Genomic DNA, 25343 nt, shown 5'->3' with positions numbered 1-25343 from the left:
CTGTGAGGGTGGGGTCCCCAAGTCTCCCAGCTGTGAGGGTGGGCTCTCTCTCAGGTGCTTGGCCTGTGCAGGTGCCAAGAAGTGGGTCTTAGGTTGCATGGGCTTGGCTGTACAGGCTTTCCTGAGGGAGCCCCTCTGCGGGTTGCAAGTGAACCATGGAAGGATGCCTGCTTGGGTATTTTGTTTTGTTTTTTAAGGTACCAGAGCTGAGTATTGAACCTGGGACCTCATGTGGGAAGCCAGCGCTCAACCACCAAGGCACATTGGCTTGTCTAAGTTGGTTTTTTCATTTGTTTTGCTTGTTGTTTGTTGTTTTTTTTTTCAGGAGGCAGGTGGGAAGCAGGCACTCAATTGCTTGAACCATATCCGCTTCCCTTGGGTGTTTTTTAAACGCAGTTTCTCTGGTGGTAGATGAGGAATCAGGGTGCAAAGTAAGATGAGTCTCTGCTTTACGAGTGGAAGCGTCTGCTTTGAAAATGATACCTTCTAGCCATCACCATGATAAGTCTGTTAAGATCAGACTCCACTAGAGAATGTTCATTCTGTAAGGAAAAGAAAAGGTGTTAACATGGGCTGTTTTCTGATCTGTGATCCGAGATAGTTTGGCCTAAAGGACGTGCTCCCTAAGTGAAGAAGCAGAGGAGGAGTGCTTCTGGCAGAGGTATGGGGTCTAGCTCACTTGTGAGGGAGCCCTCTGGGATGTGGAGTGCCTGCCGTCTTGCAAGGAACCAGGGAATCTCTGGGATGCATCAAAGTGTTTGGACAGGACCAGGCATGTGAGGTTCCTGTCACAGAAATATCACTTCAGTGGTCAAGTGGTGTGTGTGTGGCTGGGGGGGCGGGGGGCGGAAGGGAGGCAGTGGTGGTCCAGGCTAGAAGGGTTGGGGGATTTAGCCCCCTGCACCCTCCATCATGTCTGCCCTTCCCACTCTGATATGGACTCCCGAGGACTTTTCAGCCAGTTATCTAAAGCACTGTGGAAACGCAGCCTTCCCACCTACTTGTACCTCTCCAAGACAGGAGCTCGGGGCCCAGTGAGGAGGTTGGAACTGACAAGGGGGATCCAGAGTTAGTTTCTGTCGTAGGTGTCAGGATGGGTGGCCATGTGCCTCATTGAGTGGGGGGAGCCAGGTGGGGAGTTGTGAGACGACAGGTGGATTTGAGGCCCCCATGGGCTATCCAAGGGGGTGCCCCCCATGAGGAGTCAGTTCCACCAACCTGACAGCCACAAGAGCCTGGTGGCTGGGGAGGCAGAGGCATTGGAGTATTGAGTGAAAAGTGGATGAGGGACGGGAAGCGGACTTGGCCCAATGGATAGGGTGTCCGTCTACCACATGGGAGGTCTGTGGTTCAAACCCCAGGCCTCCTTGACCCATGTGGAGCTGGCCCATGCACAGTGCTGATGTGCACAAGGAGTGCCATGCCACGTAGGGGTGTCTCCCGCATAGGGGAGCCCCATGCGCAAGGAGCACGCCCTGTAAGGAGAGCCGCCCAGCATGAAAAAAAGTGCAGCCTGCCCAAGAATGACGCCGCACACATGGAGAGCTGACACAACAAGATGACTCAACAAAAAGAAACCGATTCTTGGTGCCACTGATAAGGATAGAAGCGGTCACAGAAGAACACACAAAATGGGCACAAAGAGCAGACAACTGGGCGGGGGGGCAAGGGTAGAGAGATTAAAAAAATAAAAAATAAAAGTGGATGAGGGAGAGAGGGGGATAATACCTCCTCTTGGGGACAGGCAGAGAGGTGGGAGGCAGGCGAGGAGGGTGGCTGCGTCAAAGACGCTGAGGGAAGACAGTCTTGTTAGTAGAGTTGTGTGATTGACAAGTCAGAAGAGCACTAGGTAGTCTGAATCTGATCAGACTGTTAAATAAGGGGCTGGAGAGTTGAGGGCGAAAGTCAGTGTGGCAGGGGGAGGGGCAGGAAAGAGCAGGGAAGGTAGTTGCTAGAAGGGGATGGGAGGTGTAGAAGAAAGGCAGGGCTTGTTTTAGAAGGAGGAAGTCTTTAAAAAGCTAACCTGAAGACGGCTGGGGCGTGTGTGTGCTGTTGAAGATCCAGGAGAGAAAGAGAACAAGTGTGGAGTGATCCAGGAGGTGAGGACTGGAAACGGCTGCTGCAGGGCTTGGGAGGATGAGCAAGCGGAGGCAGTGGGGTGAGGACCCCCGAGATTGCGGAGACAGCCAGGGCATCTCAGGGCCTGAATCTCTTACAACTGCCCCCAAATCAGGATCCTCTTTTCTCTTCTTAGACTTTCGGGATTTTGAACCCACTTACAGGACCAAATTAATTTCTACTGAAGTCAAGCTTCTGTTTCACCCTCTTTGTGTCATACCTTCCCTCCCCGTCTTCTCATCTTTAAAATGCCATTCTGCCCCATTTGTTCTCAAAGCATTAATTGAGTGGCTGCTCTGGGCCTGACCCCGTCACGTTCTGGGGCACACGCGGCCCCCACTCAGTGAGGCTTCTGTGGCAGTTCCCAGATGGCCTCATTTCCTGGGGTGCCGGGCAGGGCAGGGAGTTCAGGTTTTGTTGGGATAGCCCAGGCCATGCTTGAAAAGGAATCCGCTTCTTTGCTTTAGCCAAGAGACCAAAAAGTGGGGACCCAACGTGCCACCTGCAGAGCTACAGTTGTGTTTTGTGTGGCTTGCATACGAGATGAAAACTAATTGTCCCTTATGCCAGCTGGGCCAGTTCTCTGAATGTGCATGACAACTGCTGACAGAGGGGTCCCCTGGGAAATCAGGGTCTTCTTGGGGTCATGTAGGACTTGGTTGTGCAGAGGCCAAGAGCACAACTAGGCCTAGGTCAGGCTTGGGCAACCCAGTAGAGACCCCTTCCTCCTGGCCTGGGCAGGCAGCTTGTGGGGAGGAGGGGGAGTCTCTGAACTAAAAAAAAACCAAAAACAAAACTATTCCTGGTCTATTGAATTACTGCCTCTCACTTTACTTTTTTCTGACCTCTATGGTTTGTTTTTTTTTTTCTTTCTCATTAAGTTAAAACAAGTTCAGCTCTATACAGCTACTAAACAGCTACCATTAAACCAGTTTTTACTATACATTACTTTCTTGAAAGAATGGCCAGTGGAAATGAAGCGTCTTTTCCCCAGATTTTTATGCTCATTATAATGACAGCCTTGGCAGAATGTATTCTGGCCTATAATTAAATACAGAGTTAGGTACGTTTCTGGGACGCTACCTCCTGATAGCAGGTTCTTTCTCTGGGGCTGTCCCTGTGTTGTAGGTCTAAAACCCACTGGAAAACCCAGAGAATGCCAGCTGGAGAAAAACTAGAGAAAGATTCCCCAGGGCTATTGAAATGACACTCAGTGAATATCTTAGCCCTAAGTGGAAGAAGAGTCAGTACAAAGTAAGGCATTGTCAGTTCTTATCTCGCCCCCTCTATCCTTTGGGAACACTAATGACCCGAAATGAATTCAACTCCATTGTTTTGACTCAGCAGCTCTAGTAGTTGTTTCTTGGTCACAGAAACCAGAAACCGTGAGGCTGGCCAGAGCCCAAGGTTCATTGTGTCCTGGTTTATGGTCCCTGTTTACTCTGGGCTTCACGGAGCCTCTAGCAGAGAAGAAAGGAGATTTTTTTTTTAAACCCAGAAGCACCTCCTTGTTGGGGTCGAATTTCATATTAGACATCTATGTGCATCATTTATGTTACATATAAATGATGGGGAAGCCTTCTGTTTGGCTCTTCAGCTGAGTCCAAGGAGCAGTGTGAGTCATGGGAGATCATCAGCTTCAGCTTTATTGGGAGTAATATTGTTTCTTTGGAATCTTTTTTTTTTTTTTAAGATTTATTTTATTTATCCCACTCCCTCTATTCTTTGTGCTCACTGTCCACTTTCTGTTCATTCACTGTGTGCTCTCTCTATCTGTCTTCTCTTTAGGTGGTACCAGGAACCAAATCTGGGACCTCCCATGTGGGAGAGAGGTGCTCAAATCTCTTGAGCCACCTCTGCTCCCTGCTTTGTTTTGTCTCCTTGTTGCGTCATTTTCCCATGCCAGCTCACTGTCTTGCTCGTCTTCTCCAGGAGGTGCTGGGAACTGAACCCAGGACCACCTCCCATGTGGAAGGCGGAAGCTCAATTGCTTGTGCCACATCCTCCCTTTGGAATCTTGAGTCCTTTCCGGGGAGGGATTGAGGAGGAATGGTGTGAAGATTGGCGAGGCTACCCACACCACCCTGGCCTGGCATACCCCACCATGGTGTAAAAGCTGACCATGGCCTTGGTAAGAGTCTACCTGCTGCACGGGTAGGTGCACACCAGCAGCCTGGAGTACTTGCCTGACAAACACCTCCCCACATTTGGGATACTGTCGGGGAGGAGTCCCCTGCCAGAAGCAGACTCTCAGGGTGACTCAGAGGAGAGTCAACGTGTAAATGTCTCTTGTTTCCTGGGGCTACTTGGACAGATCCCAAGGCACCACCTGATGCTGCTGGGCATTGGCTTTTGTGAGATCACCACTTCCTCCTCTGGCTCAGGTACCAAAGTCTCGTGACACAAAGGCTGCATTGGAGGTGGCCACAGAGCTCAGTCGTGCTGCAGGTGCGCTTGCACCCTTACCATTGAGGATCTGGGGAAGTGGGCAGCAAGCAGTGCCAGCCCGGTGCAAAGCCACCCACCTGCAGCACCAAGGACAGAGAGATCAGGAGGGACAGATGTGGGTCCTGGCCTTTCCACTGTGACCCATGGCAATTCTACTATGCCATATGCCCTTAGAAAATTCCAGGTTTTGATTTTATTGTAAAGAAGAGGAAAAGACAGGTGAATAGAAATCATCAACTTCAGAGGTAGTTTTTTTCCTCTATTATTATTTGTATCACAAAAGTATCATGTCAAAAAGGTAATACAGAAGGGTACAAATTAAAAATCATAAACACACACATATTCACACATTCCTTGGACTGTTAACTGTTGGTGAGTGCATCCTACCATTGAAATAAGTGGGTCATTTGTTGGGTCTGGAAATATATTAAAAAAAATTTTTTTTTTTAATTAGAGCAGTTGTAGGGTTTACAGAAAAATCACCCAGAAAAGTACTGTCTCATTTACTGCTTATTGCAGTTTGCCCTATTGTTGACAATTGATGAAACACTGTTATTATAGTTACATCATTAACTATAGACCATAGTTTACAGTAAGGTTTACTCTGTGTGGTACAGTTCTGGTTTTCTTGTTTTTTTTTTTTTTTTTAATTTTATTCTGGTAACATATATACAACCTAAAATTTCTCATTTTAGCCAATTCAAAGTATTCAATCCAGTGGTTTTAATTACATTCTCAATATTGTGCTATTATTACCACCTTCCATTACCAAAATTTTTCCTATAGCCCAAATGAATTTTAAGAATTAATATATCAATTAAGCATTAACTCCCTGTAACCCACTGTCATCCCTACCACCAGTAACCTATAGTCTAATTTCTGACTATGAATTTGCCTGTTCTAATTATTTTATATACTTGAGATCATGCAATATTTGTCCTTTTATGTCTGGCTTACTCCACTCAATGTGATATCTTCAACGTCCATCCATTTTGTAGCATGTATCAAAACTTCACTCCTTTTTATGACTAATATCCCATTGTGTGTATATGCCATATTTTATCTATTTTCCATTGATGGACACTTGCGTTGCTTCCACCTTCTGGTAGTTGTGCATGTCACTCTGAACATCACAGTGCAAATGGAAATACTTTTGATTTATGAAAATTTGGATGATTGTACATTTTGTGGTGATTGTAAGATTTGGTGGAGGTAGAGTAAAAGCCTTGCTATTCAGCATGTTGAAAAATAACGGTGCTTGGCACACAGTAGGTGTTTACAAAGATTTGTAGAACTGAGTGGAGGAAACCAGCTAGCTAAAGATTATGGCTAAAGGCTGACTCATGTGGCCCCAGCCCTGTGTGAATGGATTGGGGTGCCAAAGCCTCGCTCTCTGGCCCCCCTGCCCTGGGAGGTCACAGGAGGGCTCGGGGGATGGGACTATTGGCAAGCACCAAATTCATGGCTTTAATTTTCATAGACATGGAAAAGTAAGATTCCGGCCATCCACCCTGCCCTGCATTGGCTGCGGGGTATATGTGTATATTGTAGGCTATCACATGCCATTTCCGTGACGGCTTCTGGCTAACTCATCAGCCTACAATGCTGTTTTTGCAGAATTCGTGGTTGAGTGTGGGATTGCGTAATTTGGGAAGGAGTGAGCAAGGCAAAGGATCTGCAGGAGCAACTAAAAGCTACCCTTCACGCCTCGGGTGAGGCCTCCGGCCGGGAGTTATCTCAGCCTGCACTGTCCCCCCTCAGTCTTACTCCTGACCTCAAGATCCCAAGCCTGCACCTTGACCACCATGTGCTGGAATCCCATCCATGTGTGTGGGCTTTATCTTCGGGTGGAAGGAGGGCCCCCCTGCTCTGCAGCTGGAGGTGGGAGCGCGGTGCCAGGCACCGTCTGGAGCTGCGCCCGGTAGGGGAGAACAGCCTACTTCGTGCCCTGGCCACTGCCTTCCGGAGGGCCTGGTCTTTCCACCTTTCAGGGTTGGCCTCTGTGGGAAGAGGTTGAACATCGGTTCTTTGCTTCCAAATTCAGTGCTTCTGGTTTTTGCCTAGCTGCTGTTCTTAAATACTTGTTCCCCAGATGAACGATTTGATGCTACGCTAAAGATGTGTGGGTGTGTATGGATGCCTGGAGCGAGCTTTCACTGTAAGTGAATTCATTCTAGTTAGTAGTTTGTCAATTGCAGGGGCAAGAAAACCCAGTCCCAAATGGCTTAGGCAGATAAATACACTGTGGTACATCCCTGCGATGGAATTCTACTCAGTAATAAAAAGGACCAAATCACTGACAGATGCAACAACAATGGATAAATCTCAGAACATAATTTTGGGTAAAATATGGGCAAAATAAGCCAGACATAAAAGAATATGTAACTCTTTGGATTCATTTATATGAAGTTCTACAATTGGCAAAAATCTCCAGTGATACAAATCAGATTATCATTTGCCTGGTGATGATAATATTCTATATTTTGATTAGAGTGGGGTTTACACATGTATATACATTTGTCCAAACTCATTCAACTTACATTTAAAATCGTGCGTTTTATTATGTGTAAATTATACCTCAATTTTAAACACGGTTTAGGCACACAAGGGAATGCATGGGCTCCTGTAACTGGAGGAGTCCAGAGAAAGGGCTTCAGGCCTGGCTTGATCTAGGGTTCAAATGATACCAGCAAGTTTCTCATCTCTACTCCCTCTGGGTTCGCTCCATTTCTGGGGAGGTATTCTCCAGCTGGTGGTTATGTTGCGGCCATTGCCCAGCCTTGTGCCATCCTAGGTCCAAGGCCACTGGGGGGAAGTGAAGGCTGTGGTTGAACCTGATTGTCCTCCATCAGGTACTCATTCCTGAATCAATCTCTGGGGCTCAGGACCTTTGCTTTTCAGCTTTTCAGGACCAATTGTGAGTCACGTGTTCATCTCCTTGGAAAGGAGGCGGGGGTGCGTGGGCTACCAGCCCTGACCCGCATAGGCTGTGCGGTGGGAGAGTAGGATGTGGGTCACATGTGGAGTGATGTCAGGCAGCCTTCAGCCCTTGGGGGGTGTGAGGGCTGGCAGCCCCACATTTCCACCCATTGCCACTGCTCAGGCTGCCTCACAGCTCATCTTATAACAGCGAGACGGTCGTGAGCTTAAGTCCTATCTCCAACCCTTACTGCCTCTAGGATCCTAACCTTCATCTGCAAGCCTCAGAACTGGGGGATTGATCCAAGACAGTGTACCAGTGCTCCTCTGGGCTGCCTGGCAATGGAGATGCCCACTAAGCTCGTGATGAAGCTGCGTTTACTCGGTTCTTGCTTTTCTTGGTTGTTGGCTGTTGGACCGTGCTTCCATGTTTCAAGAATGATAGAAATGCCCAGCCCTCAGTCTGATAAGGGAACCAAACAGACTCAGAGCAGAGGAGAGACTCACTTCACCATAGGGCTCCTAGACAGTGGCGTGCTCGAGGTTAGAGCTGTTCAGGTGGTGCCCCCTATCCCAAGGCCATGCCAGTGTGACCATGCTGCCCCGGTCCCTGGCATCAACCTTCGCTCTAGTCTTGGAGCACCTCCCTATGTCCCGTCCTGAACCCCTCCCCCCTGCCAAGTGGCAGGATCCGGGGTGGAAGCTCTTTAGGACTAGGGCCTTGTTATTAGAAGAGACCAGGGGAAACTGAGCCACAGGTGGTCACGGTGGGTCCCCTCCAGCACAGGAAGCCCTAGTCTTGCAGGGGCCCCTGGATGGTTCCCAGCCTCTAGGAACACCAGGGGGTGTTCCTGGCAGTCTTGTCTACCTTCACCTCTCCTGGCTCAGGGAAGTTTCCAAGCGGCCCCGTGGGCATTCCTGGGGTTTCCAGCAGTGCCCAGCATTCCTCCCTGTCAGTAAGAAGTAATGTAGTTTTGGGTCCAATTACTCACTCGGATCTAATCCTAAGCATTCCTATGCCTTATCTGGAAAGTTGACCCCACATCCGTGGGCTGTTGGGGCGTACTGATTCCAGGCCAGCCAGAAGTTTGGGTAAAAGCACAGGAGGAGCAGGAACAAGTGCTTATCCTTAAACTGGAATGGCTGCTTATCTTAGCCTGGGGAATGTACATAAAGGAATTAGTTCTTAAAGTGCCTCTGTAAAATTAAACACAGCATTGGTAAACCATGTGATTTTTGAGTCCAATCGAACCATCCCTTCATAGTTTAGGAGGTAGAAAGAGGTTGACAATAATTTTTGCCCTTTAATGTTAACTTAGCTTAAGATTACAGCTATTTCTATCTTACATGTGAAAAAACTTAGTTTTCTGAAATTTTTTTTTTTAATCAGGGATCCTTTAATGGTTTGGAAGATTAAAATAATTTTAAGATCCATCTCAACTCAGAGTCTAAATAGCTGCACAGTTTGAACTTGGGAAAGTATACTTGTGAGACAGGGAAAATTATGTTGGGGTCTGTGAGGGACAAGTGGAGGTGACCTGCTGGCAAGTGGGAATGAGAAATCTTTGTGGGAGGAGACTCATTTCTGTCCCAAAGTGAGCTAATGGCCATTTGGTATCTGGTCCAAAGGCCACTGGTACGGGGATGCCTGAGAAGGCTGGGGTTGTGGATAATCCACTTCTTTCTCCTTGGGGTGAGGCTGTGGGTGTGGCTTGGGCGAAGGTTGGGGGAAGGCTAAGTGTGTGCAGAGCCGAGATGGCAGAGGTGCAGCTGGCGAGGGCAGGCTCTTCACTGGTACTGCCCACCAGGTCACACCCAGGGAGTAAGGACAGTCTGTTGGTGGGCAGGACCTAAAGATAAGTTTAAAAAAGGAACGAAGCCCTAACTCCTATCCCCAGGGCTCCACCCATCTGGTTTTGGGAAGAACATCATTAGGTTCAAGAAAACTTAAAAAACTTTTCAGGATCAACTATCATAATCTTAAATACCCCAGGAAAAAATAGGCAGAGAACACACACAGATAATTTAATGGAAAAGAAATTCAAGCACTCAGTAATGTATGAAAAAATGCCTACCCTCAACAATAAAAAATGAAAATTGGCAAGTTTAAAAAATCAAGTTGGCAGAGATTTAAAATAATAAGTCTTATAGCTCAGTAAGAAAAATTCAACCCAATTTTAAAATGGGTAGAGAACTCTAAAGAAGTTCTACAGAGTGACCAATTAGCACACAAAATCATGTTCAAAATCATTACATTTGGGGAAATGCAAATAAAACCACAAGGATATACCATTTCTCACCCACTAGGATGGCTGTAGTGAAAAAGACAAGACAGTAACAAGTAATGGTGAGGATGGAGAAAAATTGGAACCCTCATCTACTAACTGGTGGAAATGTAAAACAGTACAGCCACTTTTTTATTTTTTTTTATTTTTTTATTTCTCTCCCCTTCTCCCCCACCCTGGTTGTCTGTTCTCTGTGTCTATTTGCTGCGTCGTCTTCTTTGTCTGCTTCTGTTGTTGTCAGTGGCACGGGAATCTGTGTTTCTTTTTGTTGCATTATCTTGTGTCAGCTCTCCATGTGTGTGGCACCATTCCTGGGCAGGCTGCATTTTCTTTCATGCTGGGCAGCTCTCCTTATGGGGTGCACTCCCTACGCGGGGGACACCCCTGTGTGGCACGGCACTCCTTGCACACATCAGCACTGCTCACGGGCCAGCTCCACACGGGTGAAGGAGGCCCGGGGTTTGAACTGTGGACCTCCCATGTGGTAGACGGACGCCCTAACCACTGGGCCAAGTCCGCTTCCCAGTACAGCCACTTTTAAAATTAGTCTGGCAGTTCCTCAAATGGTTAAACATAGAGTTTAACTCTGCATGTCCATTCCTAGGTATACCCAAGAGAATCAAAAACATACATACTCACAAAAACTTCTATGCAAATAAGCAATCTAAATTTCCAACTACAATGAAATATGTTAAATCCTAAAAAAACAAAAACAACAAAATATATAGGCAATGTTATGCCCCCATTAAAAGCAGGTTTTTGAGGAACATTTCGTAATAAAGGAGTTTTTTGTGATAAAGTATTAAGTGAAAAAACATGATGAACTGGATGTGCCACCAGGCAGAAAAGGTTAAACGTAACAGGCCTGAGACTGTCATCCTGCTAGCAAGGCTGGCCCTTGCCTGGCATCTGGGAACTTGGCCCTTGGCGTGTTCCTACCAAACTCTTCACTGATAAGGTTGTTCCACTGTGCCTAGACCGATTGTACAATGTGGTTTAAGCTGAACACCAGCATTCCTTCTGGAATTATGGAATTTTGCAGAGGCTGCCTCTGTGACCAGCCCCCAATAAAAACCTTGGATGCTGATCCTCCACTGGGCTTCCCTGGGCAGAAACATCACACACATGTTGCTGCACTTCTGTTGCTGTTGGAAAATCATGCTCTGTGCGACCCCTCAAGGGAGGGGAGCTCAGGGCAGGTGTACGTGGATTGCTTCAGGCTACGCTTATGTCTTTTGCCTTTATGATCTAATTGTGTATCCTTACCAGGTCGCTGTAATAAATCTTAGCCATGAGTACAACTCTGTGCTGCTTCTAGCGAATGTCCAAATGTGGGAATGGTCTTGGGGACCCCCGACAGCCACTGATAAGGAAAACAGCAACATGTGTATAAAATAGATGAGAAGGAAAGAGACCCATTTACAGTAGCTCCATTGGAGTTGTGCTATTATGAGTGACTTTTTATACTCTTCAACATTTTGTATACTTTCTAGATTAACATTACTTTCTTTTTCAGAAAAGATTGGTTTTTAAGATAATACCTTCTGCTTTATTAAATCTTGTCATCATCTTTGGAATGGCTGACCTCTGAAAGGGCATCTCTCATTTTCCCTTAGGGTTGTAACCCCCTTGCGCAAACTGGCCGGAGCAAACTGCAGAATCAAAGGGCTGCCTTGAACCAGCAGATCCTGAAAGCTGTGCGGATGCGGACAGGAGCGGAAAACCTTCTGAAGTAGGTGTCTTCTGGCTCCATGCCTCAGCTGTGAGCCCAGTCTCTCCTATACTCCTAGGCCTGCCTGGCTTCCAGCACCTGCAGCAGGCTCTTTCCTGCCTAGAGCTTGATTTCGTTAAAAGAAAAAGTATTTCACTTGCCTGTTTGGATGTTTGGGCAGGGCATGGGGACAGTGGGGTGACTGGCCTTGATTCAATCAGCCGCCTTGACAGGGAGTCCAGTTACTGTCTTCATGTATGTTTACCCTGCTTGTCATGGGATTTGCTTTTTTTTTCCCCTGCCTAGCACTATGCCTGGTCTGGATAAGTGTTTGTTGGCTACATAAAGGACAGGAAGGTAGGAAGGAGACGGCGGAGACTTTTTATTGCCAATGTCCACCTTTCCAACATGAGGGGACAGCCTTTTGTTCGTGGAGCACTTATCTTTATGCCCCAGTGGTAAAATAGCTATTTATCAAGCATAGAACCAGGGAAACCTTACTCGTGTCCTAGCAGCTATAACCGCCCCCCTCTTCCTCCCCAGTTAAATGCAGTAAAAGACATCCTAATCTGCCTTCCTCCTGTGTTCAAGGCGTGCGGAGTTTCTTCCTCCTTCAGGGTTCCTGGGGTAACTCCCTCACCTGTTGACAGGGACGGCGCCTGGGTCTGCTTGCTCACAGCTGTGATTTCCTTGAGGCTTTCCAGGTGTGTTAGATTCCTAGGCTGCTCCAGCAAAGACCATGAAATGGGTTGGCTTACTGGGGATTTATTAGCTTACAATTTAGAGGCCTGGAAAATGTCCAAGTCAAGGCATCATCAAGGCATGCTTTCTTCCCGCAGACCAGCTTCTGGCACCACGTGGCAAGGATGTGGTGGTGTCTCCTGGGCTCTTCCTTCTCTTCCAGGTTCTGTTTCAGCTCTTTGCTTCCTGTGGCATTCTCTCTCTTTCTCCTTGTATTCCTTACATTTCTAAAGGACTCCAGTCACAGGATTAAGACCCATCCTGATTGAGGTGGGCCACACCTTCACTGAAGTAGCCTCATCAAAATGTCCTGCTTACAACAGGTTTACACCCATAGGAATGGATTAGATTTAAGAAGATGATTTCCTGGGGTACATGCAGCTTGAGACCACCACACCAGGCCATTCATGGATAGGGCTGCCAGATGCTGCAGGAAACTGAGGGTGGGTGTTCCCATAGGGTCAGAGGGAGCCCAGAGGCTGCTCATGAGGTTATTGGGGAAAACAAATATCAAATCCAGAGTTTGTGAAAGAGCCACAAGGGTCTGGCGCTCCCAAGCCCTGGTGGTTACAGGCGTGCAAGGGCGGTGATCAGCTCACAGAGATCTCAGTAAAGGGGTGAAGTTTCTGAGCTAGAATTTGGGGCAAATTCATTTCTGCGTAGGTCTCTATTTGCTCCTTGGGAAAGATGTCTAAGTATTAAGTGGGGAAAGGAAGGCACAGACAGGATATTCTGTGTATGTGTTTAAAGCACAGGCACCTCTGCTTCTGTATATCCACAGATGTTTTACAAACGGTACAAAGAAAGCTGTTAGTAGAGTCTGCTTATGGGAGTGAGACAAGGAATAGGGGATGGAGGTGACCATTATATTCCATTTTACTCCCTTCAGCATTTCATGTTCTTTTACCTAGTGCATTGTTCGTTTTTTAAAATATATTTTTAATTTTATTTTTAAAGGATACATAGATCACACAAAATGTTATGTTAGCAATATTCGTTTTTACTGTGAAGGACTGCAAAAGTTCCCACATGAACCTGCCTCATCAAGAATAGCGAGACCAGGCCTGTGCTGGTTGTTATTCGAGGAATGGCAGAGGCCTCAAGGTCCTTGGGTGGGGAGGGCAGGGACTGTCTGGGGACTTCTTCTCCAGTGACTTTTGTCACTGGGTGAAAGGGAAATTGTTACTGGAGGAGACTGGGAGAATATTGGAGCAGGTTAGCTTTTAAAATGTGTGAGGGTGTCCATTTCTCTAGGTGAGGCAGGGCCTGGGTATGATTAGCACTGTGCGGCATGGTGACCCTGTGATTTGGGGAGCGCCTGCCACATGCCGGGCTTGGGGGGCTGGGAAGGTCACAGCACACTCGCCCACGTTGTGGTGTGTGGCTGCAGGCTCTGGTTGACACTTTGACAGCCCAGCTCTGCACGTGAAGGGCTTATAGGCTGTCTTGATGCTGCGGGCTCCCCAGGAGGAGGAGGCTGCGATTGACTTGCCTGCTCACCCCTTCCCCCACCCTGCAACGAATGCATTTGTCGAGCACCTTGTAAGTGGCAGACAGTGTTTGAAGTATAGGGGAACCAGGATCAAGTAATTTGGCCGAGGCCCTGCTTTCACAATGCTTAATTTCTCATGGGTGCTAATGAAGGATGTTGTTAATGTGGGAAAGTGTGGGAGGGGGAGGGGATGGGGCATAAGGGAAACCCTGTATTTTTATTTTATTTTTTTAAGATTTATTTTTATTTATTTCTCTCCCCTTCCCCCCCTTTCCCCACTTGTCTGTTCTCTGTGTCCATTTGATGTGTGTTCTTCTTTGTCCACTTCTGTTGTTGTCAGTGGAACTGGGAATCTGTGTCTCTTTTTGTTGCATCATCTTGCTGCGTCAGCTCTCAGTGTGTGCGGTGCCATTCTTGGGCAGGCTGCACTTTCTTTCGCGCTGGGCGGCTCTCCTTACGGGGTGCACTTCCTGCGCATGGGGCTCCCCTATGTGGGGACACCCCTGCGTGGCACGGCACTCCTTGCGCGCATCAGCACTGCACGTGGGCCAGCTCCACACGGGTCAGGGAGGCCTGGGGTTTGAACTGCGGACCTCCCATGTGGTAGGTGGATGCCCTATCCATTGAGTCAAGTCTGCTTCCCTTTATTTTTATGTAATTTATTTAATCTAAAGCTTCTTTAAATATATAAAAAATAATAATTTTAAAAATTCCTCATAGGTATTTTATAAAGGAAAACATATTTTCCAAAACAAAAAAAAATGTGGAGAGAGGAGTAGTATTGCTTTTTATCATTTTGCAAATCTCTTTAATGTCTGGCTTGATAAGAGACAACTGTATTCTCATCCCTACTTCTGAATTCAGTCTGTTGTGGGTTTTATTTTTTTGGTTGTAGTAGATACAGAAAATCCAGCTTCCTACAGACTTGTAGTTAGAAAAGCTAGGAGAATTTTAATAGCCTTTCAGATAATTGTGGATATTCTTCTTTGACGTGTCACTAAAATTGGACAAATGGTAGTTTCTGAAATATTAGTTGGAACCTGAAACCTTATCAATGAACTTTACATACTCTGCTATATTAAACTCCACTGGTCTATCCTGTGAAAACAAATTCCCCTGGTTGGAGATACTCAAGGAAACAATTCAGATCATGTTAGGAAGTGACATTTTCTCAGGGGACAATGGAAGAGGGAAATTGGATAGAGTGTGACACGGGGGTGGGGGGGCGTAGTGTAGCCTTAGAGAGGGAGGCCTTTCTTGGCAGGGGACTTGGAGTTTCAGTGGCAGAACTGGGGCAGTTTTGTCCGCCTTGCCCCATTAAATGACACCTGCAAACAGCCTCTGACGCCCAAGTGTGACTCTGGCTCATTGTCACCTCAGAGGGTGGTTGAGCTGGCAGGGGTGGGGGTGGGCTGGGGTTAATGATTCTCACAGTGACCTAAAGTTCAAAGTGCCACTCTCCAGAGACTGTTGTCAGAGGAAGCCCTAAAGGTATTTATTAATCTGACTCAACGGCACCAACCGTTTCTCAAAAATAAATAGGGCATCTCGCCAAGCCTGTATCTGGCCCTGCAGTGTTCCTGGTAGCCGATGAAGTCACCATCCCTGCGGCAAGGGGTGATTCTAGTTGTAGCGTAGGCCCTGCTGTCCTGTCTCTCTGTCTTCAGGCTCCCAGATGTCCTGCAGTTGCAGGTTGAAGGTAGAGCATTTGGAAGGGTGGGGCAGGGCAAGTGTGGGAAAATGTCTCAGAAAATGAAGGAGTATGTGAAGCAGCCCTTGCCCGCGTCGACAAGCAGGCGTCGCAGCTGGGCAGGTGTTGTAAAGACCTGGCTTTCGTACCCTCTCAAGGTCTTCTCTGTCTCCAATCTTTATCAGCTAAGAGTCTGTGACCTTCCTAGAGTTTGATGAGGAGGATATCAGATATTTTAAATGTGCTTTTTCAGGATAGGCAAGAATAACATTCTCTCCTCCCTACTCCCTTTCCTCCCTTGAGAAAAGCTGGGGTAGAAATGTGAAGACGTTCTTCTGAAACCAAGATGGTCTTTGTGAAATTTAAAACAAGTTGTCTCATTGTTGAATTTGAATGAACTAGTTGTGTGACCCAGGGCTGGCCATTTAACCTCGCTCAGCTTCTGGTTCCCTCTTTGCAGTTGTAGCTGTTAGACTGGATCAGGGAACCCGCTCTGAGGTTTACGGGGTCAGGAATGCATGGAAATGAGCAAAGGGAGTTGGGACCAGTGCTGTGTGGCAATAGGGAATGGGGTCTGTGGTGAAGTACAGACCATGCACCCCCTCTGGAGTAGGCAACTGCAATTTACCCCCATGGAGGGCAGGCCCAGGGTTGCCAGATCTTTTTTTTTTCCTTTTGCAGAAGACATTGGAGGTCTGACTTTTTGAACATTGAATTGTTAATATGGGCAGCTGGTTTAAGGGGAAAATAAAAAATAAAACACCCCAACACCCTAAAAGCCAAGGGAGCAAGACGGCAAGCTCTGGACCAGAAGCAACCAGTGGGAGCCTGGTCTGTAATGAGAGTGACCTGAGGTTCGTGGCTGCTCACATCATCATTGCTGAGGGGGGAGTGGTGCCTGTCTGCACAGTGGGGTGTGTGAGCCCTTCAGGACCTTTGGTGCTGGCACCAGCTCTGAGACCTGCCTTCTAGCACCAAGAGACAAGCTGGGAGCCGGTGTCCCCAAGACTGGCTGACCTGCTGTCACACGAGGGCGCAGCTTCCCTGAATTCCTGGAAGAGCAAGATTTGGGGTCAGATGGTTTAAGGCTGAGCTGCTCCCATAAAGCTTGCAGGCCACTGAAGCTGTTCAATAGTGGTGCCTGTTCCCAGAGGGACAATTTTACCAAAAGATTTGAGAGAAAAAAATGTATACTAACGTAAATGGGACATACAGGTCTGAGTGCAAAAGTCACATGTGGTTTCAAGACAAAGACATTTGGGGCTTTTGGCGGAGCAGCTGTCATTCCACAGGTGTTTCTCTTGGTGCAGAAGGTCTCAGAAGCACTAAATCGAGGCTGAGCGTGTATGGATGTGGTCAGTAGCTGTGGGGAGTAGTGGCTTTCCTTCCCTTGTCCACACCTGGTGTTAGAAAGTAACACACACTGTTAGAAAGTAATGGGACACCTTTGCATTCTTTTTTTTTTTTTTTTTTCCCTCAAGGTACCAGGGGCCAGGGATTGAACCCGGGACCTTGTATGTGGGAAGCTGGTGCTCAACCACCGAGCCACATCAGCTTCCCTGAGTTGGCTTTTTGTTTGTTTTGCTTGCTGTTTGTTCTTGATTTTTCAGGAGGCACCAGAAACTGAACCCCGGACCTCCCATGTGGGAGGTGGGTGCCCAACCACTTGAGCCAAATCCACTTCCATATTCCTAACTTCTGCAGTGCACTTGTGTTCTTCAGGAAAGACCCAAGGGATTGGGCCTTCCCTGTGTCCAGGCCAGGGGTAGTTGGAAAACCTGGGCAGGGAGCCTCTGGCATTAAAGGGCTGGAACGCTCTCCTGCCTCAGGTTGACCAAGGCTTCTTGTGGCTGTAACGTCAATCCCCAGACCGTAGGGGCCTTGGAGGAGGTGTGCACCCAAACGGAAGCCAAGAAAGGCCGCAGTCTTCCTAAAAGACCCATAGAGGTTATTGGTTTTCTTCCGGAAAGGAGCCCAGGTGCAGAGCACCAGTATTGTCAAGCCCAGGCTCTGGTCTTACTCCCTAATTTGGGCCAGCTTGTTCTGTTCTTGTCCACTGCCCCAGACCATGTCCCCAGCCTGGGCACAGAGGGAGCTGGAACACACCCAGTATCTTGAATTGCCTTGTCTTGTTCCAGAATGCCCCCCTCCCCCCACCAAGGAGTCCGTGAAAAGTCATTATAACTCAAACTCTAGGGTTGACCTCTGAATCATTTTTGAACCCGAAGGTCAGCCTTGTGGAAACCAACCTCAAGGCCTTGCCTGGCTGCCAACCTTTTCCAGAGTGACCTACACAAAGAGGTCCACATCCAGAGCAGCTCACTGATTGGGTGAACTCCGAAGATTTGAATTGTTACCAAACCAGAACAGGAGAAGATGTGGTCGATCATTCTGTTAAGGTGGAAAATCAACAGTTGGCATTATTTGGAAGCTCTTCAGGTATTGGGTGGAGGAGCTCAAGACTAAATGTTACATTTATGTTGGACCCACGTTAGTGCTGAGAATCAGCAGGCTGCCCTGCTGCCCATAGTGGGTAGTCTTCACTCTTCTGTTTCTTCTTCTATCACCTGAAATTTGTTGAGCCCCCTCCATGTGGAAAGGACTATGCCTGGTTCCAGAAAGAATGCAGAGAAATGCAAGACAAATGTCTTGTTCTACAGAAGTTGTAATTGTTTATTTTGCCCCATTCCAGAGTGGATTTGAGGCACCTCAACGTACTCTAGACTGTGTAAGATTGAAACATGAGTGAATGAGGAGTTGAGGAAAGGAGGGATAAGAATAAGAGAGAGATTTAACTGGAGATAAAGCTGGTACATGCCACAAGGTCCTATATACTTTTTTAGACATGGTACGCAGTTTTTCTCTGAGCTTCCTGGCAGCCATTATGAGGAAGGGAATGTGATCTGGAACACATTTCATATCCATTAGCCAAAAGGAAACGAGTTGCTAAGGAGAAGTGAACCTGCTCCCAGTATCGGTGCCTGAGAATTTTCTCCCCTGGATCCTTGTGAATCAGTCATTTTTTCAATAACTTCTCTGCAGTACAGGATTTTACAAGCTACAAGTTGTGACTGGTGGTATGTACTGATATCATTTCAGTGGGTTGCAAGCAGTATTTTTTTAAAAAACAAGTGTAATAGAATAGACTGTATTGTAGAACATCACGTGCTGTATGGTTTGGTGAGACTTTTGTTTCCTCTCTGTGGGTGTGTATGTGTGTGTTGCTGTGATATAAGATATGTTTGTTTGTTTTTTTAGGAGGTACTGGGGATTGAACCCAGGACCTCATACATAGGAAGCAGGCATTCATTCAGTCATTGAGCTGCATCTGTTCCCCAATGGGAGGTGGTTTTTTTTTTGTTAGTTTGTTTTTGGGAGGTACTGGGGATCAAACCTGGGACTCCTGTACATGGGAAGGAGGCCCACAATCACTTGAGCTTCATCCGTTCCCCAAGATATATTTCTTACTGGTGGTGACAACCAAAAAGCGAACCAACAACACAAAACCCAATGACATTCTTCAAGCTGAGCTGCCCGTGCCTCACTGGCAGCCGAGGAGCCTGGTTGTTGTTGTTGTTGTTGCTGCTGTTGTTGTTGTTGTGAAAGCCTTGCTGAGCGGTAAGAGGGCATGTGCCATCATATGTGCTTTCAAGGTCCAGCTTGTCTTCTGTAGAGTGAGAATGCATAGCTTGTTGATTACGGAGATGGAGCTCAGTGAAGAAAGGTGGAGAGATGGAGGTAAGGGAAGGAAAAATTGAAATAGAATGGAAAAAGACTGATGGGCCCAAATATCTGGTCTTTAGAGAAAGAGCTTTAGCACCTGTGTCGCAGAGCAAGGTGGACGTGAAGACGGAGAAGTGTCAGATCCCTCTAGGTTCTTGGCTATGATGCATAAAAGAATTTATGAACATGTCAGTTTAGTTAGGCCAGTAAAAAAAATTTATCTGGGAAATGGGGGAAAGACCAGAGTTTGCTGAGAAATGGGAGAGAAAGACGGAAATACATACGAGATTTGGTGCAGGCCCCTCTAGGCAGAGAGAGAGGGCTCTGCCTTGTGGATTACCTTTTAAACTGCTAATTAGGGAAGCTGATGTGGCTTAAGTGATAAGGCCTCCTCCCATAAGGTGGGATCCCTGGTTGGATCCCTGGGGCCTCTTGGTGAAAAAGAAGAAAAAGCGTGCCTGTGTGGAGAGCCAGTGCCCACAGAAGTGGTTCACGCAGCAAGATGATGACACAACAAAAGAGAGACAAGGGGAGAGTCAAGGTGAAGCGCAGCAGAAACCAGGGACTAAGGTGGCACAGTTGGCAGGAAAACTCTCTCCACATCATACGTCCTCAGGATCGAATCCCGGTGAATCCTAGAGGAGAAAAAATAAGAAGAGAAGACAAAAAAGAGAAATAGATACAGAAGATCACACAGCAAATGGACTCAGCAAAAACATCAGGGTGGGGGGAGGGGAAGAGAAGGGGGAAAATAAAAAAATAAAAAGCTTTAAAAAACCCAAAAACTACTAAATATTCCATCCCTTTGCTAATAATAGGGGATGGGCCCCAGCTTTTATTGGTTACCCCACCAATGGTGGGACCCATGGTGAAGACTGTTTGGAATATCCGGGGCCAGGGGGAGGTCCTGGAAAGAGAAACTGGGGCCTCACGGTTAAACTCAGCGAGGTCTTGCAGCCATGTTGTCTGTCGGCCATGTTGTCCGTCGGCCATGTTTTTGTTGGTCATCTTCTCCTCCCATTTCCTCACACTAATCTGCCGTAGATCGGAGGTGGGGAGATCGAGCAAATGACAGCATTTGCATCAGCCGAGGAAGGGTCCCTGGTCAGATGAGACCCTGGCTGATGCGCCTCCTCTGCAGTGAAGAGGATTCTAGTACCCACTTAAGGGATGAGCCGAGGATTTGACGGGATGATTCAGACAGAGCTCATTGCTGATGTTCATTGTCTCTGTGGTTTGTGTGGTGCTGCCTGATCTAAAAGGAGCAAGCATCTCAAATACCCAAGCCTCCTCTTGAAAATATAGACAGTGACACCTCTTTGCCTCCCTGGGGAACCCTTACTCCTGAGTCTGCAGTCTTGCCTCATTCCAGCTCTCTGAAAATACTGAGACTGAATTTTGCAATGGCTGCAAATCCATCCATTTAAAGTTATCCGTGCAAACAATGGGGAGGTGACTATAAAGTAGATTGGGGGTGTCCTCCCCTTGCTGCCCACCCCCAGGAAACTCTGCTCCTGGGAAAGCTACCCCTTTGCTCTTGTAGGTCTCCTCCCTTCAACCTAAATGTTTGTTTTCATTTATCCACAGTGCCCTTCCCCCACAATTTTTCCTTGATTTTTAAAAACAGTTCTATTAGGGCATAATTTACTTGACATAAATTTCAATGACTTTTATTAAGATGAAATTTAAATGAAAAACAAACCAGAAGTGGTAATTTAAAGGGAGAAATCAACATTAGAGACTTCTTAATGAAAAAATAAATGATAGAACTTTATGATTGGAGATCTTGGTCTAGGCACTTGAAGTTTAGAGGTCAGTAGTAATTTTTAAGGGAATATATTTGCATATATGAGATGCATGAATACATTTATCAAGCGTCACAGGCCTGGCACTATGCTCTGTTCACTTTCCTATATCTGCTACTTTCTATCATTTCCCTTATTGTACTTAAATCCAACTCATGTCTAAAGGCCGAATAAAGCCCCTCTTACCCAATTCACTAAATTCTTTTTTTTTTTTTTAAATTTATTTTATTTCTTTCTTTCCCCTTCCCCCACCCTGTTGTCTGCTCTCTGTGTCCACTCGCTGTGTGTTCTTCTGTGTCCGCTTGTACCCTCAGTGGCACCGGGAAACTGCATCTCTTTTTTGTTACGTCATCTTTCTCATCAGCTCTCCATGCGTATGGCGCAACTCCTGGGTGGGCTGTGCTTTTTTCACATGGGGCAGCTCTCCTTGTAGGGTGCACTCCTTGCGCGTGGGGCCACGCCCCTGCGTGGCACGGCACTCACTGCGAGTGGGCCAGCTCACCACATGGATCAGGAGGCCCTGGATATCGAACCCTGTACCCTCCCATATCGTAGGCAGATGCTCTGTCAGTTGAGCCACATCTGCTCCCCTCACTAAATTCTTTCTGGCTCTTATAGGTCTCACTGAGTGCCCATTCTGTAATCCAGAATAATATATAACTTAGAACATTAGGTGCTTAGGATCCTCAGCAAAAATGCTTCCATGGGCAATCAAGTTTAATCAGCTACATTGTATCCCCTTCTTGGTTACTCACAATAAACACTGGCAAATTTACTTATTTTAGGAGAGTCCAGGGATTGAACCCAGCACCTCATATATGAAAAGCAGGCTCCCAACCACTGAGCTACACCTGCTTCTTGTACGCTCTGAGAAAGGCCTGCAGTAAAAATCCTAGTTTGACTTTGTTCTGCTCAGTGTTTCCCAAATTTGTTGGCCACCAACGATCACATCTTAATTTTTAAAAATCAGCAACTTTTAATAAATGTATAGAGTTGTTGTACAGCCATCACTACAATCAAGTTTTAGCACGTTTTTAATTTCCCTCCCCTTTCCCCCCATTGTCTGTTCTCTGTGTCCATTTGCTGTTAGCACATTTTTATCACCCCAAATTTCCCTCATGCCTGTCTGCTGTTCATCCCTGCTCCAACCCCCAACCTGGCAGCCACTCATCTGCTCTCTGTCTCTATAAATTTGCTTTTTCTAGACATTTCATATAAATGGAGTGATAATGAGGTTTTTTTTAGTAACATATACAACCAAAAATTTCCCCCTTTAACCACATTCAGATCTATAACTCAGTGGTGTTAATTACATTCACAGTGTAGTGCCACCATCGCTATCATCCATTCCTTGTGTAATTTTGTCATCTGGCTTCTTTCATTTAGTATCATTTTTAAATAACTTTTCGTTTTGAAGTAATTACAGATTCTCGGAAGTTGTGAAATAATTGACAAGGAGGGCCCATATACCCTTCACCTAGTTTCCCCCAATGGCAATTTCTGGCATAATATAGTAAAAATATAAAAAACTGTAAGTTGGCATTAGTACAATCCATAGGGTTATTCAGATTCCACCTGTTTTACATTCAGTTGTGTGTATGTGTGTATGGAGTTCTCATTTTGAGAATTTGTGTAAATGGAATCATATAGTACATTACCTCTTTTTTTTTTTTTTTTTTTTTAAGATTTCTTAAATCTCTGTGTCTATTTGCTGTGTCTTGTTTCTTTGTCCGCTTCTGTTGTCAGCGGCACGGGAAGTGTGGGCGGCGCCATTCCTGGGCAGGCTGCAACTGTCTTTCACGCTGGGCGCTCTCCTTACGGGGCGCGCTCCTTGTGCGTGGGGCTCCCCTACGCGGGGGACACCCCTGCGTGGCAGGGTACTCCTTGCGCGCATCAGCACTGCGCATGGGCCAGCTCCACATGGGTCAAGGAGGCCCAGGGTTTGAACCGCGGACCTCCCATGTGGTAGACGGACGCCCTAACTACTGGGCCAAGTCCGTTTCCCAGTGCATTACCTCTTGAGATTGACTTTTTTTACTCATGTAATTCCCTTGAGATCCTTCCTAGCTGTGGAGAGTCTCAGTAGTTTATTCCTTCCTGCTGCAGCAGGGTTCTGTGGAGAGGGGTACCGTAGTTTATTTAACCATTTACCCATTGAAGGACATTTGGGCTGTTTCCAGCCAGGGGCTAATACAAGTAGAGCTGCTATGGACATTCACGCACATGCTTTTTATGATTTTCATTCCTCTGGAATAAATGCCCAGGGGTACAGTTACTGAGCTATGTGATAGGTTTAGTTCTATAAGAAACTGCCCAACTATCTTCCCGAGAAACTGTCCATGTTATCATATCCCATCAGCAATGTACCAGTGATCAGTTTTTGTCATCTTTGCCTGCATTTGATATTATCACTATTTTTTATTCTAGCCATTCTTATAGGAATGTACTGATATATTTTTTTTTTTTTGGTTTGTATCAGCCAATATTAGTGTGCTTTTTTGTTGTTTGTTTTTAAATATTTTAAAATTATTTATCCCCCACCCCCACCCCCATCGTTTGCTTCCTGTCTGCTTGTCTTCTTTTCAGGAGGCAGTAACTGAACCTGCGACCTCCCATGTGGGAGGGAGGCACCTAATTGGTTGAGCCACCTCTGCTCCCTTGTTTTTTCTGTTTGTTTTGAGGTACTGGGGCCAGGGATTGAACCCTGGACCCTGCACGTGGGAAGCTTGCGCTCAGCCACTGAGCCACACTGGCCACCCTGAGTTGTTTGTTTGCTTGTTTGCTTTTTTTGTTGATTTTAAGGAAGCACCAGAACCTGAGACCGCGTATGTGGGAAACAGGCTTTCTACTGCTTCAGCCACATCCACTCCCTCTTAGCATTTTTTATTTTTCATTTTTATTTTTTAGGTCAGTTGAATGTTTACAGAAAATCATGCAGAAAGTATAGAGTTCCCATATGTCACCCTTTATATAGTTTCCCTACCATTAATATTTTACATTAGTATGGTACATTTGTTACAATTGAACTAATACTGTAATTATGTTATTAACTAAAGTCCCTAGTTTACACTAGGGTTCATTCTCTGTATTATATAGCCCTTTACTGTGGTAACATACATCATCTAATTGTGCCTTTAATTTGCATTTCCCTTGTGGTTAACGGTGTTGGCCTTTTCATATGCTTGTTTACCATCTGTATATTCTCTTCAGTGAAATATCTGTTCGTGTCTTTTGCCCATTTTCTAATTGGATTAAGATTTTGTTTATGACATATTTCCCAATTTCACCACTTTCAAGTTGTTTGTTTTACTGTTGAGTTTTGAGAGTTCTTTACATATCCCAGATAGAACTCCTTTGTCATACGGTTTGCAAATATTTTCTTCCAGGCTATAGTTTGTCCTTTCATCCACTTCATTGCCTTTGGCAGTGCAAAAATTTTTAATTTTGTTAAGATTCAATTTATAAATTTTTCCTTTTATGGATTGTGATTTTGGTGTCAGATCTAAAAGTCTTCACCTATCCTTACGTTCTAAATATTCTTGCCTGTTTTTTTTCCTTAAAAGATTTATAGTTTTGCATTTTACATTTAAGTCCATGATCCATTTTGAGTTAATTTTTTGTATATGATGTGAGATTTAGGTCAAGGTTCTTTTTTATTTTTTAAAAAATCGTCCCTTCATGGTTCCCTTGTCTTTTGCTTGTTTTTTGCTCATTGTTTTTGCTCGTTGTTTGCGCTTATTGTCTGCTCGGGGTTTTTTTTTTTTTTTTTTTTTTTTTTTTTGCTTATTGTCTGGTTTTTCTTGCGGAGGCACTGGGAACTAAATCTGGGACCTCCCATGTGGGAGGTAGCACTCAACTGCCTGAGCCACATCTGCTCCCAACGTTCATTTTTTTTTTACTATGGATGTTAACAAAAGTTTACAAAAACTTTGTCAACTTTCAGCTTATGACACCAACTCCAAACACAGCAGTGACTCCATTCAATTCGATTCTGACTGTGACTACCTGGAGGTAGGCCAGACCCCACAGGTTCAGGGCCAGCCTCTGTAAGAGTGTCCTTTAGGCACCAGTCTCAAGTTTGGGGACCCAGGCCACCAACACTTCTGACCAACTGGCTACAAATTTAGAGGTCCGGACCACCGCCTTCGGTTCAGTAATTTCCTAGAACAGTTCAGAGAGCTCACTGAAAGTACTATACTTACAATGATAGCTTTATTATAGAAAAACACACCTATGGCAGTCCAGTTGCTTCAGCACCATTTGTCGAAGAAGACTGTCCTTTACACATAGAATTCTTACACCTTTGTTAAACATCAGTTGACCATAAAGGTAAGGATTTCTGGACTCTATTCTGTTCCATTGGTTTTCTTTGTGCCAATATCATAGTAAATTTTGAAATCAGATAACCTAA

The 25343-nt window shown here is 46.0% G+C and overlaps 1 protein-coding gene across 2 annotated transcripts in view; it reads left to right on the top strand.

The window, feature by feature from the left end:
• Window positions 1-25343, top strand: part of RHPN2 (rhophilin Rho GTPase binding protein 2) — a 54434-nt gene that overhangs the window by 1695 nt on the left and 27396 nt on the right. Inside the window, exons 1-2 of one of the 2 annotated variants that reach the window (XM_071209203.1) lie at window positions 2018-2099; window positions 11387-11502. In XM_071209203.1, the coding sequence (XP_071065304.1) occupies window positions 11474-11502 (29 nt within the window). In that variant the 5' untranslated portion in view covers window positions 2018-2099; window positions 11387-11473. Of the gene's footprint in view, window positions 1-2017; window positions 2100-11386; window positions 11503-25343 lie in introns of those variants that run through there. The other variant, XM_058280118.2, reaches the window with a different exon arrangement.

Source organism: Dasypus novemcinctus, chromosome 18, assembly GCF_030445035.2.
Source record: "Dasypus novemcinctus isolate mDasNov1 chromosome 18, mDasNov1.1.hap2, whole genome shotgun sequence".
Taxonomy (NCBI): domain Eukaryota; kingdom Metazoa; phylum Chordata; class Mammalia; order Cingulata; family Dasypodidae; genus Dasypus; species Dasypus novemcinctus.
This window is presented reverse-complemented; position numbering and strand designations above follow the sequence as displayed.